The sequence below is a fragment of the Gnatocerus cornutus genome, chromosome 4, assembly GCF_029298725.1.
Source record: "Gnatocerus cornutus isolate USDA-ARS CGAHR chromosome 4, icGnaCorn1.1, whole genome shotgun sequence".
NCBI lineage: Eukaryota > Metazoa > Arthropoda > Insecta > Coleoptera > Tenebrionidae > Gnatocerus > Gnatocerus cornutus.
Window position 1 is genome coordinate 6,036,917 of NC_142236.1, and position 17,951 is coordinate 6,054,867.

General features: G+C 30.4%; 1 protein-coding gene across 1 annotated transcript; it reads right to left on the minus strand.

The window, feature by feature from the left end:
* Positions 1-14,641: 14,641 nt before the first annotated feature.
* LOC148176250 (UDP-glucosyltransferase 2-like) lies at positions 14,642-16,318 on the minus strand. The gene is made up of 4 exons (XM_088035178.1): positions 15,354-16,318; positions 15,085-15,307; positions 14,816-15,034; positions 14,642-14,768 (listed from the first exon to the last, which is right to left on the minus strand). Exons 1-4 carry the CDS (start codon positions 16,167-16,169, stop codon positions 14,734-14,736), a joined length of 1,293 nt encoding a protein of 430 aa, XP_087891304.1. The 5' UTR covers positions 16,170-16,318; the 3' UTR covers positions 14,642-14,733.
* Between the last annotated feature and the right edge of the window lie 1,633 nt (positions 16,319-17,951).

The following is a 17,951-nucleotide window of genomic DNA, read 5'->3' on the forward strand; positions in this document are numbered from 1 at the left end:
CACCTCTGACGGAACTGTCATTAATGTCAGTAATTTAATATAAGAACTGTCATATTTCGTTAAACTTTGTGATTAAAGTTGTTAAACAAATCGGAAATAGTAAATGCTGCAAGATTCACTATTTTAGGAAAGAAATTTGACAAAATTACAAAATTTTAGTCCGTCTTGAAGTTAAAATTTCTAAAAATTCTTTTGCGTTTTAGCTAAAATTTTGAAATTCAAAACAGTTGATAAACAAGTCACAAGTACTAAAAGCTCTAAAATTCACTACTTTGAAAAATTAAATAATTTTATTGAAAGTGGTAAGGAAATATTTTCGGAGTTTTTCAAAATAAAAGTTTATAAAAATTTTATTTTATGCTTTAAAATTTTGAAATTTTACAGTTGGTAAATAAATGAGAATAAGAAAACTTGTAAAAGTCACTATTTTGAGAATAAATTTGTCAAAATTACAAAAAAAATGTGGAAAGCTCATTTCATTTCAAGATGAAAATTTATAAAAATTCCGTTTTTTGCTCTAAAATTTTGAAATTTAGCAAAATTGTTAAACAAGCCGAAAGTAGCGCAAAACTACAATACATATTTTAATGCTGTATGAATGAAAGTACCCAAGTTACGTAGTTTACTTGAAACTAATGGTCAATTTTGGTTCTTTTCATCACAAAAATTTAAAAAAAATTTGTTTTGCGTTCTAAAATTTTGAAATTTAGCACAAATGAGAAATAAATCGCAAGTAAGTAAACCTCTAAAGTTCCCAATCATTAAAATAAAACTGGCAATGTTACGGAATTTAAAGAAAAAGTGTGTACATTTTTGGTCAGTTTCAAAATAAAAATTTCTAAAGATTTCGTATCTTGTTCTAAAATTTTGGAATTTAAAAACTTTGAGAAACAGATTAAGAGTAACAAAACCAGCAAAATTTACTTTTTTTTTAAAATTTATTTATTTGTTTTAAGAATAGGTATATCTGTTAAAATTTCAGTAATTTATTGAAAATTGCAAAAAATTTCAAAGTAAAAATTTCAAAAAATTTCATTTTACAACCTAAAATTTTAAAACTTAGCATAAGGTGATAAACTAGCCGAAAGTAGTAAACCCCAAAAATTTTACTGCTATACAAATAAAATTACCCAAAATTGCGGAGTTTAATCGAAACTTATTTTTGTTTTGTTTTAAAATAAACATTTTAAAAAATTTAGTTTTGTTTCCTAAAATATTGACATTTTGTCAGTTGATAAACAAGTAGCACGTAGGTGTACCTTTAAAGGTCATTTTTAAGGAATGGACTAGTCAAAATTACAGAAATTTATCGAAAATTGTCGAATGATATTGATCTCTCACAAAGTAAAAATTTTTAAAAATTCCGTTCGGTGATCTAAAATTTTGAAATTTAGCAAAATTAATAAACAAGCGAAAAGTAGTAAAATCCTAAAATTTTACTACTGTACGAGTGAAAGTACCAAAAATACAGAGTTTAATCGAAAGTGATAGACATTTTTGGTTCGTTTCAACAAAAAAATTTCTAAAAATTCTTTTTAGTGTCCAAAAATTCTGAAATTCAAATGTTAAACAGGTGGCAAGTAGGTACACCTTAAAGTTCACGATTTTGAAATTTAAAAAGTCAAACTTAAGCAATTTGATAGAAAATGGTGGACATTTCTTGAGTTTCAAAATGACAATTTCTAAAAAAAAAATTACGTTCAAGAATTTTGGAATTTAGCGCAGTTGATAATAAATCGAATCAAAAGTAGTAAATCCAAATCAAAATTTTAGGAAGCTCCTCAAAGCTAAAAAAAATTTGAAAACAACACAGAAAAAGTTTTAAAAGGAGGATAAAAATGAGAAGAATTAAATATCTAAAAATTCACAAAAAATGAATTAAAATTTATCAAATTCAACTGCTTACAATCCTAAAAATGACAATGTAAAAGTAAATAAGTAAGCCTAAGTAAGTAACTCTACAATGAGTTTGACGCTCGAAATTTTGTGGCCGCGACTGTATACAATATTTTTACTAATTTCACAGCAGCTTGAAATACAAGTGCCTGTGACCTTCTTACTCTTACAGCACTATTGCATTGCAATTTTATGTAAACTAGTCCACAAATACTTTACTTTATTTTTGAAATAAATACCATTAACGAATGTATGCCATATGTCGCCTTCCTACAAAAACGTTCAATATTTTAAAATCGACGTCCTTTCACTGCATTACCATTTTTACTTCTTCGCTCGTTCTCACAAAGCTGTTCGTGTAGTCTTATCACTAAAACAACAGAAAGCTTTTTCAATATATTTACAGTAATTTTAATGACGAGGTAATTTTTTCATTTTGTCTACTTAGGGACTTCTGTCATATTAAATTATTTCCACCATATTTTATAATTAAGTCTTTGATCAATGACTTGTCTACATATGGAAATTCTTGGTCTTATTAGAAAGCGTCGGTTACAAGAACATGTCGGTGCCATTACTAATTGATACAAACTCTGCAAATATGAATAAACATAATATAAAAAACACAATACAGACTTCTTTCACTATCACTCAATCGAAATTAATTAGTAATTACCACTTGAACATGCAATGCAATTTTTACTTTCCCAAAATGCACGCATTGAACTAATTTTTTGTCAGCGAAGTCGTCACTAATGTCGTGAGATTATTACAAAAAATCGAGTAGGCTGTGACTTCAATGATAGTTTGGTAGCACTGAGTACGATCGATGAGTGACGTTTAAATAATTTAAGGTTATGTGCATGTTTTGTACAAAATGTCGTTCAAACACTAGTGACATTTTTCATTTGTTTTCCTCATTTTTTTGGTATTTTGGCTGTCAAATTAACGCTTATAGGCAATGTTGTGTACAAACAACCAATCAAACGAGCCACCTTTAGTATGACATTTTTTCATCATGACTATACCTTCCGTACAAAATCTTCTTTTGCACCAGTTATGTCATCTTTTGTGAAATCAAAGTAAGTGAGACGTGACGATATTATGCATGTTGTAGAATTTCCCAATCAATTAAAATTGGGTGTTTGTAATAACTGTTAGAATTTTAATTCATTAGGATACTTTATTATTAATTTATGATTAAGATTAAATTAAGGGAACAGGTGAAGGCTTATTAGAATAAAAAACAGTTGCAAATTTTGATTTATCGGGTCGTTATTTATAGGATTGTCTACTTTACATGGGAAAAAACGGGTTTGTGGATATTTGGGTGGTCACCTCATTTGTAAGATTTTTCTTGGTTTCTTCATTTCCTCTTTGTGGAAATGTGATAGTGGCATGTTCTTGCTTCGGATTCCATTTAATTAGTTGTATTAATTCCTCGAGCAAGACTCATTGATTTGTGGCAATTAGCACAGAAATCTCGATTTGCAACGATAGTGGTTTCAATGTGATCATCGGATACATTTTTTAAATGTTCAGATTGTTTAGATTATTTCAATTCCTGGAATTTTCCTTCGATTCTTTTTTAAGCTGTTTTCTTTTATTCGCTTTACTTTTTGCATTCTACGTTTTTTTATTTCTTCTGGGTCTTTGAAGTTAGTGGTTTCTATCTAGATTTGTTAGTTTTACAATCTTCTGAGTTTTCTTTTTGATTCTTTATGTAACAGACTATTGTACCTGTGCAGTTTTTCTTTATATCGGTTCCTTTAATTAGACATAAACATATCTTTCTAATGTTGCTGTATTAGATTAATTTTCTAGATTTATATATTTAGATTCGCAAAAAGTTATTTTTTTTATTTCTTGTTTTTTTCGAATTTTAGACCCTTTCTTTAAGTTTTTCTTTTAGACTAGACTTTTAGAGTTTTATAAAAAGTTTGATGATTTCGTGCAGATTTCTGCTGATTTCTTGCAAATCAGCCGTTGAATCTTGATAAAAATTGGTGGTTTGGTAGATTTCGAGCTCTTTTTTGCAAATCCAAGCCAAAAAACGGCGAGAATCAGCGAGAAATCGTCGTTTAGCATCAAAATAAGCGAATTTCTCCAAGAATTTTGATGATTTCGTGCAGACTTCTGCTGTTTTCTTGCAATTCAGCCGTTGAATCTTGATAAAAATTGGTGGTTTTGTAGATGTCGAGCTCTTCTTTGCAAATCCAAGCCAGAAATTATAGTAGTCAATTATTACTTCTTGCAGATTAGTTCCTTTAATAATGGTTCAATTCGATTATTTTAATTTTATTTTCTTAAAATAACAATTTGGAGTCTTTTACGGTTTCTTTTTGTAAATTAATAGTTAATTTTTTATTTAGATTACTATTTTAGATAGCTTTCCCTTTTTCGTTCCTCCATGTTCTTCCTTAGAGTTGGGTAATAGTAATTTCCCATTTTCCATTTTTCACACGAGAAGATTAAAAAAAAATTGGTATCGAAATTTTGCTGAAAGAAAGAAAATACAGGGTGTTTCAAAATGATTTTCATTTACCTTTGAAATGTAATTCCTTTTGTACCGCTTGCATTGTCTGCGTTTGAACTAGTTCAGTGACTTTTTTGAAGTTCTGTCAATATTGCCACTTGTTAAACGTCAAAATCGGTAATATAGAAAGAATTTAAACAATAAACAGAAGAATTAAGCCGAAGTTGAGTTTGTTTTGTTTCTTAAACGATCCAGTTGGCCTAAATCACTGTCTACCAAATGATTTTTGAAAATTATTGTGAGGTTACGTAACCAACGTTCCATTGTAAAGTGGCATTTTTTAATTTATACGGAAAATCATAGGCGACTAGATGAAAATCTTTTTGAAACACGGTGTATAAATTTTAAAAATCAAAAAATATGTCATAAAAAAATAAGAATTCCACGCGCATTTAAATGATTCCATACTAGAACAAGCTTTATTCTTGAACGATTTTTATTGACATTCATTCTGACACCAAAAATCATTAAGGAGTGAGAAGTCACTAGGATCGTTTAGCAATGACTTATTTCAGCACCATTTTTGATGTTGCAATGAAAAGTTACAAAAAATTATTTGTGAATATTAAGGTTAACTTAGATTTTATTATCGAAATACTCGTATTGAAATACATACAGAACATTGTGCAATTCGGCAATCAACTCAGATTTTCATAGAGAATTTCCCATGAAAAAGAAGGGCGAGCGTTCTGGGACACCTGTATAAGCAATTCTGCAACTTGTTTTAAAACATATTTTTTTGCGACTTACCACAGTTCTTTGCTAATCCCAATTAACTATTCGGATTCTTGAAAAATTCCACAAACTGAATCCATCAAAAAAAGCTTAATGTAACTGAAGATGTCGACCGATTTTTTTTTCCAATTAGGCATTGTCTTTTTCGTTTTCTTTGCATTCTCTTTTTACATTTTTCTTTTACATTTTGTCTTGAGGTTCTGCTGTTATTGTTAGATTTATTCTTTTTCTTTGATGTTTTATTTAAAATTGTCCTTCAGATTTATATTTTCAATTAGTCTTTCAACTTTAGTTAGATTATTCTGCTAGACTCTTCTTCTAAGTATTTTTTCTATGGTTTTGAGGATCAATTTTTGCACTATTCTTTTAGATTTCTCCTTTAGACACAAATTTTGGATCTTTAATTGAATTTGTCTTTTAGACTTTTATTCAATTTTTATTTTTTCATTTAAATGATTGCTTGTGAGATTCTTCTTTAGCTTCTTCCTTCATCTTCGTTTATGCTTCTATATGATATTCAACAGATTTTTGTTTTAGGTTAAATACATACACTTTTTTGGATTCTTCCTTATTGTTTCTGAGTCAGATTCATTTGATGGATTATTAATCTTAACCCTCCTATTGTTATTTCAGACCTTTTAAGTTCTTGTTTTAGATTCTTTACTTATATTAATTATTTATATTAATTAATCCATTTCAAAATTGTGGTAAAACAAAACAACTTTATGAATTTTTGAATAATTAAAATTCAAAAATATATCTCGTTTTTGCTTAAATATAATACCGGAATAAAACTGTACCGCGACAGAGATCCAGCGTCCATTTTCTAATTGAACAGTGTTGCCATATATGGCGTAGTTTCGCTATTTCTACCGGAATTTTAGACTAAAAATGATCATCGCCGTTTAAAGAATGCGATCAGTTTGAGAACCGCTGAGTTAGCCAGAGTAAAAGATTCGTTTCCACATCTCTTTTCGCGTATTTTCCTCGGACCTGTTATTCACAGTTCATTTCTTCCTTCCGGGCGTCAGATGCGTCTGTACATACAATGGTCAAGCTATTAGACTCGACCCATAGAAAACCAGTTCCACCGATGACATGCGGTCATTTTTACCATTTTACCATTTAATTGATCCGCTAGACTACTGAACTGTGGCAGTGCTCGTCGGTACAAATAATTAAACTAATTACATCGAGAAAATTACCTAAACACACATTTTTGTAGGTTTCTCTCGGTCATGACCACGAGTTTTCCAATAAATAATTACACACACCTATAATTTAAATTCAACATATGTGAGGGGTCAGCAGGATTTGATTGAAAATGAGGATCCGTCCAAGTAACATCCTCAAAAATCGATGACTACTTTCCATGGGTTTAGTTATGGTTTAACCTCCATTTTAGAAGCACGTTTTCGTTATCTGGGATTTTAAAAAGTGAAGAGTACGGTTTCTCTACGGCTGGAATGGGAGATTTATGGATTTACGAAGAAAAAAAATGTGAATGATGACTCAATGGACAATAAGACACGGTGAAAGATGCTTCCAGCGAGGTTTTTGCATAGTGTGGGTTTCCAGGCGTGTGTAAATTGTTTGCGGGGAAATCGCGTCTTTGTAAGATGGATGTGAGAACGGGACAAATCGGCAAAATTTTAAAAAAATTTAACTTAAGACACATCAAAAAATTGCAAAATTTAGACAATTTTAATGTTAATTTAATTTCATGCAATAGTTATTTACATTTGAACAACTGTAAGAAAGATTTTGCGGCTCGACAGTAATGTTTGCGGCATTTGTTGGAGAGACATAAAATCCTCAGCTTTTTGGCCGAAAATTCATCTAAAACTGAACTAAAATTGTTGATCTAACACAGCTAACGATTTTTTGACCCTTGCAATTTTCGGAATTTGCTAATCAATGCCGCCACCATTTAAATTAATTAAAGAACACAGTAGAAAGATTTTAGAAATTTTAATTTTCAGAGTGGATTAAAATTTTTCAAAAATTTTCAAATAAAGTTTGAAAATCTGGTGGTTTTGTGGCAATAGTAATAAAATTTTCACAGTTTATTGTCGGTGAGGAAAGTGTTGTCTGTACTAAATTGCAAAATTTTGAATACAAAAGAGAGATTCTGGAAATTTTTATTTTTAGTATGCAACAAAATTTTGAAAATCTTCCAAATAACGCCTGTCAACTGGTAGTTTTAGTGCGATAAAAAAAATTCACAGTTTATTGTCTATGAGCGGATTGTTGTTTGTAGCAAATTGCAAACTTGTAGAGCACAAAGGAATAATTTAAGAAATTTTAATATTTAAATTAAGCCAAAATTTGTCTATAAAAGTCTATTAAATAAAGTCTAAATAAAGCCTGTCAATTTGTTAATTTTGTCGCAATAGTGGTAAAACTCTCACAGTTTGTTTACGCATTGTTGTCTGTACCAAATTGTAAAATTTTAAAATAAAAAAAAATTTTGGAAAATTTCATTTTTAGAATTAACCAAAATTTTGCAAAATCTCCAAATAAAAGCTGTCGATCTGAAAGTTTCACCGCAATAGTAATACAATTTTCATAGCTTATTGTCTATAAGAGGCTTGTTGTTTGTACCAAATTGCAAAACTTCAGAATACAAAAAAAAATTAAACATTTTTATTTTCAGTGACACAAAATTTTTCAAAATGTTTAAATAGAGTCTAGCCATTTGGTAGTTTTATCGCAATAAAAATAAAATTTTCACAATTTATTGTCTTTGCTTGTTGATTCTATCAAATCGCAAAATTCTAAAACACAAGAAAGAAATTTTAGAATTTTTTTATTTAGTGTGACAATTTTATTTGAAATTTTCAATTAAGGCTTGTCAATCTAGTAGCTTTATCGCGATAGTAATAAAATTTACACTGTTTATTGTCTATGAAGGGCTAATTGTCTGTCTTAAATTCTAAAGTCCTAAAGCCTAAACATAGTTTTATAAAAAAATCTTTTTAGAATAAGCCAAAATTTTATAAAATTTAGAAGTAAACCCTATCAATGTGTTAGTCTTATTGCAATTATAACAAAATCTTGACTATTTATTGATCATAAGAGACTTGTTGTCTGTACTAAATTGCAAAATTCTAGAACAAAAAAGAGAAAATTTAGAAATTTTATTTTTAGGATAAGCCAAAATTTTGCAAACTTCCAAATACAGTTTGTCGATTAGAAGTTTTGTCACAATGTTAATAAAATTTTGACAGTTTATTGTTTATGAGAAACTTGTTGTCAGTACCAAATTGCAAAATTTTAAAATACAAAAGAAAGATTTTGAAAATTTTTGTTTTTAGGATGAGACAAAATTTTAGAAATTTTCCAAATAACGCCTGTCAATCTGAAAGTTTACCAGCAATAGTATTACAACTTTCATGGTTTATTGTCAATAAGGAGTTTGTTGTTTGTACCAAATTCCGAAATTCTAGAACACAAAAGAGAGATTTTAGAAATTTTTATTTTCAGAGCGAGATAAAATTTTCAAATAAGGCTCTTGTTTTTCTAGTTTTATGCCGATTGTAATTAAAATTTAACAGTTTATTGTCTATGAAGGGCTTCTTGTCTGTACCAAATTTTAAAGTTATAGAGCCCAAAACTAAAAATTTAGAAATTTTTCTTTTTAGAATAAACCAAAATTTTGCAAAATTTTTAAATTAAGCCAGTCATCCGGTAGTTTTATCGCAATTGTAATAACATTTTGACATATTATTGTATATAAGAGGTTTGTTTTCTGTACCAAATTTCAAAATCCTAGAATACAAAAAGAGAGGTTTTAGAAATTTTTATTTTAAGAATGCAACAAAATTTTGGAAATTATCTAAATATCGCTTGTCAATTTTAGAGTGTTACCGCAACAAAAATAACATTAGAGTTTATTGTCTATGAGGAGTTTGTTGTTTATACCAAATTGTCAAATTCAAAATCAAAACAGAGATTTCAGAAATTTTTATTTTCAGAGCGGGCAAAATTTTTCAAAATTTTCAAATAAGGCTCTCATTCTGGTAGTTTTATTGCGATAGTAATAAAATTTAGACAGTATTTTGTCTACGATGTGCCTGTTGTCTGCACAAAATTTTAAAGTTATGCAGCCAAAAAACAAGGATTTTAGAATTTTTTTTTAGAATAAACCAAAATTTTGGAAAGTTTCGAAATTTTACGAATATCGCAATTGTAATAACATTTTGACAGTTTATTGTCTACGAGAGGCTAGTTGTCTGTACCAAATCGCAAAATTCTAAAGCACAAAAAACACAAAATTTTTCAAAATTTTCAATAAAAGTCTGGAAATCTGGTGGTTTTGTCGCAACAAAAAATTCTTATTTTCAATTTATTGTCTATGAGGGACTTGTTTGCACCAAATTGCAAAATTCTAGAGCACAAAAAAGAGATTTTTAGAAATTTTTATTCTCAAACACAAAATTTTTCAAAAAATTTTTAATTAAAGTCTGACAATCTGGTAGTTTTGTCGCAACAAAAGTAAAATTTTCACAATTTATTATCTACGAGGGGCTTGTGGTTTATACCAAATTGTAAAATTCTAAAGTACAAGAGAGAAATTTTAGAAATTTTTTATTTCAGAGACAAAATTTTTCAAAATTTTTAAATATGGCCTGTCAACTGATAGTTTTATTGCGATAGTTATAAAATTTGGACAGTTTATTGTCTATGAGGGACCAATTGTCAAATTCAAAAATTCTAGAGCCCAAAATGATTACGAAATTTTTGTTTTTAAAATGAGGCAAAAATTTGCAAAATTTCCAGATAAACCCTGTCAATGTATTGGTCTCATTGCAATAGTAACAAAGTTTTCATTGTTTATTGCCTATGAGAGACGTGTTGTCTGTACTAAATTGCAAAATTCTAGAGCACAAAAAAGAGAATTTATGAATTTTTATTTTAAGGATAAGCAAAAATTTTGCAAAAATTTCCAAATAATATCTGTCAATTGTTGCAATATTAATAAAATTTTGACTGATTACCGTCTGTGAGAGGCTTATTGTCTATACTAAAGTCTAAAGGCTTACAGCCCAAAACAAAGATTTTAGAAATTTTTATTTTTAAAATGAACCAAAATTTTGCAAATTTCCAAATAAAGTCTGTAAATTTAGTAGTTTTGTAGCAACAGTAATAAAATTTTGACAGTTTATTGTTTAAAAGAGGCTTGCATTCTGTACAAAATTGCATAATTATAGAGCACAAGGAAAAGATTTGAATTTTTAGAGTGTAAAGTTTTTTAAATAAAGCCTGTCAATTTGTTAGTTTTATTAATAAAACTTTTTATGAGGAGCTTGTTGTCTGTATCAAATTACCAAATTTTAGAGCACAAAAAAAAAGAATTCAGAAATTTTTATTTTTAGAGTGGGTCAAAATTTTGCAAATTTCCAAATAAAATGGCCTGTCCATTTGGTGGTTTTAGGTAGTTTAGAGAGTTTATTGTCTATATGGGTTTCTTGTCTGTACCAAATTGTAAAATTCTAGGAAACAATTTTGGAAGAAAAAATAAACATTTTTAGAAATAAAATCAAAAATTTTGAAATTTTTTTGTTGAACAAAAAACGAACTTCACAGCATTTCCTCGCTGAAGAAAAATCACTGACCAGAGAGGTTGAGATGCGCTGCTCGAACCGTTAATTTTCACGCGAAGACTTAACACCTTTCAGTCGCAAACCGATCGGTACTCTCGCGATCCTAAAAAATCAATGAAATCAATCAATCCGCTGATTAAACCATTACCTCTTTCTTCAACATGCACACTTCAGATCCTACAGATTTACTTTGCTCGCGTGAAATCACTTAATTAAATTTCTACCTATATCCACTCCAGAAAAAAATCTCAGATAGTTTATAACAAGACGTTCGTTTTTAGATCCTGTAATTGCACGTATCCGCATAATAACGACTTATTTTGTAAAAAAGTACCATCAAGAAGAAGTTGCGTGTAATTTTTTCGCTGTCGGTGCTTTCTACGCGTTATTTTCTTGCTTAATTAAACAACGAAGAATGAAAAAAAATGGGAGAAGTCGTTTCTTTGTTACACTTAAGGTACTATCACTACCGCGGTAATTTCGCAATAATGAAATTATTGTGGTACGACTATCGAATTCGGTGAGCGAAAGTAAAGTTACATCTGTAAATGCCACATAATCGTCAAAGATTCTCATTGTCAATGCCAAACTTTCACGTCTTAGAACTGGTTTGGGCAAAATCAGAAGAACGCGATTTATCAAAATTTCTTTGGGAGGAATGTGGGGCTATTAATCTGCGGATTATGCTAGAGACTCTTTTGTGCTAATTACTTACAAGTTGCAGGGGTCAGTTGAGATTTTACATCCAATGGAAGCTACTTTTGTTGTTTTTAAAGGAATTTGCGGTGATCGTTTGACGTCAAATGAAACTAGTGGAACGGATTTTATTTATTAAGCAAATGAAAAGAATAACGGGAGAATGGTGTCTTTATGTGCTACGAATAACTGGAAAAAAATATACTCGATTTTTTTTAATAAATTTGACGAAAAACGGTGCTCACATTTCGAATTTTTCTTTTTGGTTCAGTTCTATTATTAATATTATAATTGACGAGCTAAAATCAGAGACCGCAATCTATTTCGGCTAAATTTCAAGAAATTTTTGAGAAGAATAGAAATGTGAATGTAAAATACGGACACAATAAAAGAAAATTTCTATAAGAAAATAGTCCCAGTAGTACAAACACAAAAAATAAATAAAAAAAAATGTTATTCAAACATATAGGGCGGTAAAACGATTACGCCTGTGATGCTTATTACGTTTTTTGCACGATCATAACAACAAACCATCTTAATAAACAAAAATGGAATAGAGGTGTGAAGTGGTACTCCCTGACAATAAGTTTGGACAACACGTCTTGTGCCTAACATCTATTTCGCACGAGTAGCAAACAAAATTTTTTCTACAAGCGCGGCAAAATTCAAGTGTCAGTCCTGTACTCGGCACGATCATGCGTGAAATGTTACAAAAAGTCTATAAATCATCTATAAATGAGGGTTCAAAATGATTGCTTTTACAAACTATGCCATTTCAAAATTAAAATGACAATCAAAATGTCAACTTACGTAGCAATTGTAGAATAGTCTGTTAAAAAAAACAAGTTTATAAAACGACTCTTTATCCTATTTTTTTCTAATTTGCATATTAAATACAATTGAAGAGTGTAGGTTCTAAAAGGTCTAAGTGGCAAAAATTATTTCTTACAGAATTTCACATTATTTTTTTGTAAAGTAATGATTCAAATTTTACAAAATGCTTTTGCTATATACATAGCTAAATGTTTCTGTATTCATACAATAAATATGCAATTTCAGTTAATAGCTATTACTACCGCATACATATTGTTTTATTTGAATATTTTATTATTTTAAAATTGGCACTTAAACCCTTAGAATTTATACCCTTTAATTATAAAATATTTCTACCGATTAACGCACTCAAAATACTGTTATAAAAGCAAATTAAAAAATAGTGAGTGCTACAAAGGACGCGTGTGCCTTTTTACGTTTTATAAAACGTGTGTTCTATGCTATTTTTCCCAATTTCCTTATTAAATACAAGTTTTTCAGCAAATTTTCCGACCTTCTTTAGTAACAAAACTATTAACGCATCCGACGCTGAAATGGTCAGTTAACGCACTTAAAATGAATGCGGAAATAGCTGTTTTAACAATAAATTAGGAAATGGTATATTAAGAAACTAGTTTTATAAAACACGAGTGCCGTAAGCACGAGCGCTTGAAAAAACGTGTGCTTTTAAGTTTCATAAAACGAGTTTTTAATGCTACTTTTTCCAATTAGCCGACTAAATTCAACTTTTTTTACATTTTCCGACATTGCTATGGTAACAAAGTTATTAACGCATCCAATCATAAAATGGTCAATTAACGCACTAGAAACAAATGCGAAAATAGACTGTTACAACAGCGAATTAAAAAATGGTATGTGTATTAAAAATTCGATTTAAAATACGAGTGCCGTAAGAAAGGATAAAACGAGTATTTAGGCTATTTTCCCACCTTCCTTATTAAATAAGGACAACTTTTTTTTACAAAATTTTCAATTTTGTGGAAACAAAGCTATTAACGCCTCCGATCTTGAAATTTCTATTAACGCACTTAAAACAAACGCGAAATTAACTCTGTTACCACAGCAAATTAGAAAAAAATATTAAAAATAGTTAGCCCTTATTTGATTATGCTCATCAGTTCCTGCAATCGATGTCAAAAAAGCTGTCATCATATCTCATCAGTTTTGGTATGATAAAACAGCTAATTCTGAGGATATGAGCGTAAATTTTGACGCCGAAAGGATTTGATACTGGAATCTGCGCAATTTTTCTGTTCTCAACTTCAAATGAAACCCAATTGTCAATTGTTATTGTTTTTGTAAAAGGACGTTTTGGAAAATCCTACAGTAATTTAAGAAATGAAATCGAAACGTTTTTCTAGTTTTAGGTAGGCAACCAACAATACTTCTATTTCAGTGAATGGGTTCCATCCATTAATGATAGTTATGAATGCGCTATTTTTAATAAAAAATCGTTGATAAATGACACATATTAATCAACAATTTTTTATGTTCTATTGGCGACCACATAATCAACCCCGCGACTTCCAGGTCAAGAGGCAGAAGTGTTTACTTCTGAGCTACTTCGTCATTCCAAATTCCCATTTTTCTTACTTTTCGTGAAATATTGTAACTGACTCGTTTGTTAATAGTAAATATTTTTTTTTATTAATGCACGAACGTAGTGATTTTGAATCGCCATTATTACCCAACTTGTTAGTTAAATAACCGTCAAATGGCACTTAGAAAAAAATTACGAGTAATAATTCACTGCGTACGGTTGTCTTTATCATAGCTTTCGCTGTGACCGTAACATTGATAACATTACCAAGAAGAATGAGAAGCGCCAGTTTGACTAGCAAAGAAGAAAAAATATGTAAATGTCGGCAAAATAAATAAAAAGTTATTCTGAAAATTGCAGAAGAAATGGTGGGAAAAGTTAAAAAAGAAGTGGAATTACACCATCAGAATAAATAAAATTAAGGAAATTCTAGAAAATATCATAGCAAAACCAAAGTAGGAGAAAGTAGAGAGACAAAGAATGACACTACAGACTTGGTTTTCAAATAAAATTCAATTTTTTTGGGTACACTGTTTCCACTTTTCTTTTCTTTTAGTTTTTCTTAACAACGTACAAAGTTTCTTTTCCAAAATTTAGAAAATTCAAGTTTACGAAAATTTTCGTGGAATCAACACATTTACATTTTTGACCTTCTCAGTCTTTCTTTGTCTTTGATCTAAAGCACGATTTTACCATCTTCCAAAGTTTGCAGCATACATAAAAAATTCCCCAAACAACTAGCAAAAGTGTCAATATAACATCCACTAGTAGATAATCAAACCAAGAGATATCTGCAGTTGGACTTCTCAAATGCTTGGCACCTTTGTGTCTAATGACATATTCAGACCAATAGACCGCTTTTTCCAATCCAGTCATTGGTTTGTCAAACATCAGCTCTCGAACTTCTTTAATGTTTTTCTTGTACCTGGAAGAATTATTGTGTTTGGTTTCAACACTGTAATAGACACTCACTTGGGTTTTCAGCGACTTCAATAATAGTGTTCTTGAGTTCGTCTTTGGTCATTGTAGCAACATCTACAGCTACTGCAATACCAACATCTACTATTTTTAGTATATTCAAAGGCTGATCGGCCATGATGGGCATTCCAATCAATGGTACCTCTCTAGAGATAGCCTCTTCAATCGATTGGAGACCTCCTTGTGTTACAAACGCGCGAATGTTAGGATGTGCTATAAAAATATCATTAAGATCAGTCTAAATGTTTGGTCCCTAAACTAACCAAGAACATCCTGTTGTGGCAACCATTTCCTCGTAATCACGTTTGATGGTTTTCCAGGAAGATGATCAGACTCCCACTTCCATAGTACTTTGTATGGCAGTTCACTTAGCGCGTCGATTATAGTTTGTCGAAGGTCTTCACCGAGAAGAGAACTTTTGACGTTGGAGCCCAAACTGAAGTAGATGACACCTTCGGTTGCTTCATCGAGGAGGATCTTCAGGTCCTGAAGATACGATAAAAACAACGCTTGTACTTCTTTTGGTGCTTACTTTAGGCAAGGGTTTGACATGTTGAATGTGCATTTGACCTAACTCGACCACTGCAGGAACATTTGGACGCGGTGGGTATATCAAAGGGTTGACATTAAGAAACAACATACTCAGGTTCTTTTCAAGATCACCCATATAAGAAATGTTGTCACCAAAGTACTTCTGAGCCAACTTCTGAGCCCGAGGGTATAAAACATAGTCGCGGAACAACCGCATCAAGATTTGCTGAGCCACACTCTTTATTTTCTGCCATAAAGACAAATCTCGGTTGTTGTAGCCCAGCATGATGTCCGGAAACACCACTGGATGATTCGGATTACCGATAGCTTCATGAGACATACCTAGAGCACCAAGAGGCGAAATACCGATCATTGGTGCTTGAAATCGTTCAATCAGACTAAACCCCATAGCATGACCATACTCCATCAAAATCAAGTCAAAGTGTCTGTTCTGATCAGCGATGATTTTTTTGAATTGCGTGTTGTTGAACACAGCTTCAGCAATGGCGTCTGAAAGGTCCAAAAGCATCGCTCCATTTTTGAACAGGTTGGCATCTTTAGACATCAGCTCTTGCATTTTGTATTTCTCAAGAAGCTCATAGGCATCATGTGCACTAATTTCTGTGAGGTTCGTCAATTTAGGGTCTTTCAAAGGGTTTGGAGTTATCACAGTGACGTTGTGGCCTCTCAGAGACAATTCCCTCCAAATCGGTTGGAAAACAGACTGGTGACTTATGGACGGAAACGCGAAAACTCCTAGAATATTGGCGCACTGGGCACGGGTCAAAAGTAGAAGGAACACCAACGGGAGAAACATGGCGAGAACTAAACATCACAGACGAGTCAGTTGAAATAAATACACACAATCGTTGAAATCGGTTTAATATCGCACTCAAGGCTATGTTATCCTTAGAACTGTATATACAGCTGTGAAATTACTCTGTATGATGAAAATGTAGTCAAATCCTAATTACTCCGCTTCTTCCAAAACACTTGAATTTTTGATAAGCCTCTATAAGAGGTCATTTAGAACAGGTGACTCGAAAAAAATTGAAATAATCAGTAATAACATAATAATAACACAGAATGAGTTTTTTAAGTTGCATGTTTGTCGGTCTCTTCATCTTCACGTTGTGCGCGCTCACCACGTATCGATCGCGCGTGGTACACAAAGCTAAATTTAAAATCTAAATATTTACTGTTTTTTCTATGAATTCCATCGAAATGTTAATTTAATCGAATTAGTAATTGCAATTTTTGCTTGACAAAATGTTTATTATACACTGTCAATTTTAAGACAGTTTGTAATTTTATCAGTTATTTTGCGCTTCATATCTAATCTAAGATTGGTGTCAAAAGGTTTATTTGTACAAGCATTGTTTATTTGTACAAGCATTGTTATTTTGCGGAAAAAATAAAAAAAACAATTGGAAGATACAGTTGATATGAATATAAATCGAAAATGCAAAAACGAATTAAATGACAAAATACTGAAGGATAAGAAGAAAAAGGAGAAAAACTAAATAATCAATTAGATAAACAAAAAGTGATGAAAAAAATTAGAAAAAAAATACTATGTAAAAAATTCAAGAATTTACAAAATTAAAAAAAACGATATAGAAAATGTTTGGAGAATCTGAGGCAAATATTTATATAGCTAAAGATAATCTGGAAAATGTAAGAGTGTTTAGAGAGAGTTTAAAGAAAATACAAAGAATTTCAAAAAGAGGGATTCCAAAATCTAGATCTATAAATCTATCAAAATAGAATTTAAATTTAAAATAAAAGAGAAACAATGCAAAACTCAGCGAGAACTCAGGGAGAAACTTAAGAAGATCTTTCTAGAACAAACATAAAGAGAATCTGAAGAGAACACAAGAAAAATCTTGGAGAAACAAGCTAAACCTAGACAATCAAAAATCAAATTTAAAATTTGCTTTCAATTGATTATTTTTTTGGAATAGTTTTTATAACTTTTTCCTTCACAATGAAGACCATGAAGACCGTCGTAATTGTTGTTTGAAATTTTTCTTTAAAACTTTTAAAAATTCTCAATATGTATTCCCTCATGCGCCCTATCCTTCAACAGACCTTAATTCGCCTCTAATAAAAAAATTCGAATGATGTTTACAGATATATACTAGAGAATCATGACACATATTTTATTTACATAAAAAGTCAAAGATTATTTAATTAAACAAAATGCTATTATACTTGAGTACAAAACAAGATTTTATCCAAAGCTCTAATTAAAGAATTAAAAGAATTAAAAAAAATGACAAATTTTGAAATTGATTAAGCCATGTCTGCGTTGCTGTCATGGACATGTGACCTAACATAAATTTATATTTCTATAAAAAAAACTTTATTCGCAGTTAACTTTTAAATCGACTTTTTTCTACACTTAGAAACTGTTTCAATTAAAAAAAATTCCACTAGTGGATCAATAGTAGATTTTGCAACAAGAGGTGAAAGTCATAGTTATGGGAGACACATTTTGTGCGACATGTAAATGTCTTTTTTTTATTTTAAATAATTTAAGCTTGTAATTGTGGATAAACCTTTATATTGCATTCGTTTTTAAGCACATTTAATCTAC